This window comes from Triticum urartu, chromosome 3A, assembly GCF_056163025.1.
Source record: "Triticum urartu cultivar PI428250 chromosome 3A, HENAU_Tu73, whole genome shotgun sequence".
Classification (NCBI taxonomy): Eukaryota; Viridiplantae; Streptophyta; class Magnoliopsida; order Poales; family Poaceae; genus Triticum; species Triticum urartu.
Window position 1 is genome coordinate 337,568,142 of NC_141875.1, and position 1,740 is coordinate 337,569,881.

Sequence of the window (1,740 nt, forward strand, 5' to 3'; positions counted from 1 at the left end):
AGTTGCAAAGTGCGGCACTATTCCCGGATGGAGTACTTCTTTTTCTACTCTCTCCTTTCCGGTTTTATAGGGCTTATCTCAAAATTTTAGTTTTTCCATTTTATAAGGCTCAATTTGGTTGTTCCCCAACACATGTTCAGATTCCAAGGTGCATTAAATCATTGCATGCAAGTATTAAGAGAAAATTGACCAATGCATGTACTTTATGCATGCATGCATTGCAATTAATGCATTGATAAACATAATTTTTTGACGCCACCAAAACCCACCATTTCTTAAGCTAAAGTAGACCAAGGTAATCCCTATATTAGCATATTACTAAGATAAACAGAAGGCACTGTAGAAACATTTAGGACGTGAGCTTGTCAATCTAAATGTGGAGGGACACAAGCTTAGCCCCGGCCAGCAGCTTGGGCGGAACTGTCAAGAAGGTCAGCTCCTGCATGTCGACGTCGCCGGGATCCTTGCTGCTTGTCACCTCCATTTCCACCTTGACGGCGTCCGTTGTGCCTTTGGGCTCCCCCGGCGGGCCGTTCACCCACAGCTTGGCCACGTAGTGCAGCAGTGGGGACGCCCCCGCTTTGATGTAGATGACCGACATGACGATAGGCGCGCCAATGTCGAGCACGCCACCGACCAAGAAAACCGTGCAACGGTCCTCCTCCGCGAACAGCAAGACCCGTGGCTCCGACAGTGGCACTTGCAGCTGGAGCACCTTGCCGTACTGGATCCTGTGCATGGGCATGGGATGCGCGGTGCTGATGTGGTGGTAGAGCGCCGACGGCGGGCCTTCGTAGCCGCAGACGGGCACGGGGCATTTGCAGGGCGCGAGCGGACACACGCTCTGGTGATCGGCGAGCTTGTGGTAAGTGACGTAGATCCCACCGCCTTTGTGTGGGCACTCCACCCTCACCGACGAGAGGACGGAGTCCACCGCTGTGTTCCGCACATCGAAGCCACCGCCGTGCTCGCACTTCTGGCACTGCCGCTGGTTCCCGGGGCGCTCGACGCGGCAGTCCGCGCAGGCTAGGTGCCCTCCCTTGCACTTCAGAAATCAATCGAACAGCACATCAATCAAGAAATCTGCACCTTGCTCAATCAGCCGAACGGACGAGGTGTATTCGAAGCTCATACACTAGAGGCGTCAAGGGTAGTGGAGCACGGTGAGGTCCATCGAGACCTTAGAGAGCTCCATCGTCGGGTCCTGTTCGGTCTGCATGATCTCGCCCTCCTCGTGCACAACCATCTCTCGGCTTGGGCCAGGGTATTACAAACCTTTACCGTCACATATTTTATACTACTTCAAGGTGCATTAAATCAACACATGCAAGTATCAAAAGGAGAGTCACTACATGCATGCATGCGTTGTAATTAATGCATCGGTAAATGCAAATTATTGAAATATATCGAGTGCAGTGCTTTGATGTGTCGCGTCAACTCGTACATCAACGAGAAGTTTGATTTTCCTCTCCCTCGCCGACTTAGCTGCACCTGCCTTTGGCTGTATGACGGGTTGGCCACACACCTGTCGGGACCACCTGTCATACACGCAAAGGCAGGAGCATCCCTCCCTCGCCCATGAGCGTGGTGGCTGGCAAGACTAGGAGAAGCTTTCGCTACACGCTCTCCCTCCCGCACGCGGTGGGCATGCAGCAGTTCCATCGGTGTCAAATGGCCAGAAGCATACTGTAGTACTCCTCCAGTGCAGTAGTACTCCATCATTGTTCGACTTCTCTAAGA

General features: G+C 52.6%; 1 protein-coding gene across 1 annotated transcript; it reads right to left on the minus strand.

Moving 5' to 3' along the window:
- Window positions 1-370: 370 nt before the first annotated feature.
- Window positions 371-1,246, minus strand: LOC147979635 (E3 ubiquitin-protein ligase SINA-like 4). The gene is made up of 2 exons (XM_087515288.1): window positions 1,181-1,246; window positions 371-1,045 (listed from the first exon to the last, which is right to left on the minus strand). The coding sequence occupies exons 1-2, from the start codon at window positions 1,244-1,246 to the stop codon at window positions 371-373; spliced, it is 741 nt and encodes a 246-aa protein (XP_087371414.1).
- Between the last annotated feature and the right edge of the window lie 494 nt (window positions 1,247-1,740).

Excerpts from the sequence above, each read along its gene's own strand:
- LOC147979635 (XM_087515288.1), bottom strand. The coding sequence starts at position 1,246 with ATGGTTGTGCACGAGGAGGGCGAGATCATGCAGACCGAACAGGACCCG. Across the intron at positions 1,046-1,180 it reads CGACGATGGAGCTCTCTAAG|TGCAAGGGAGGGCACCTAGC; the intron begins GTCTCGATGGAC and ends TGATTTCTGAAG.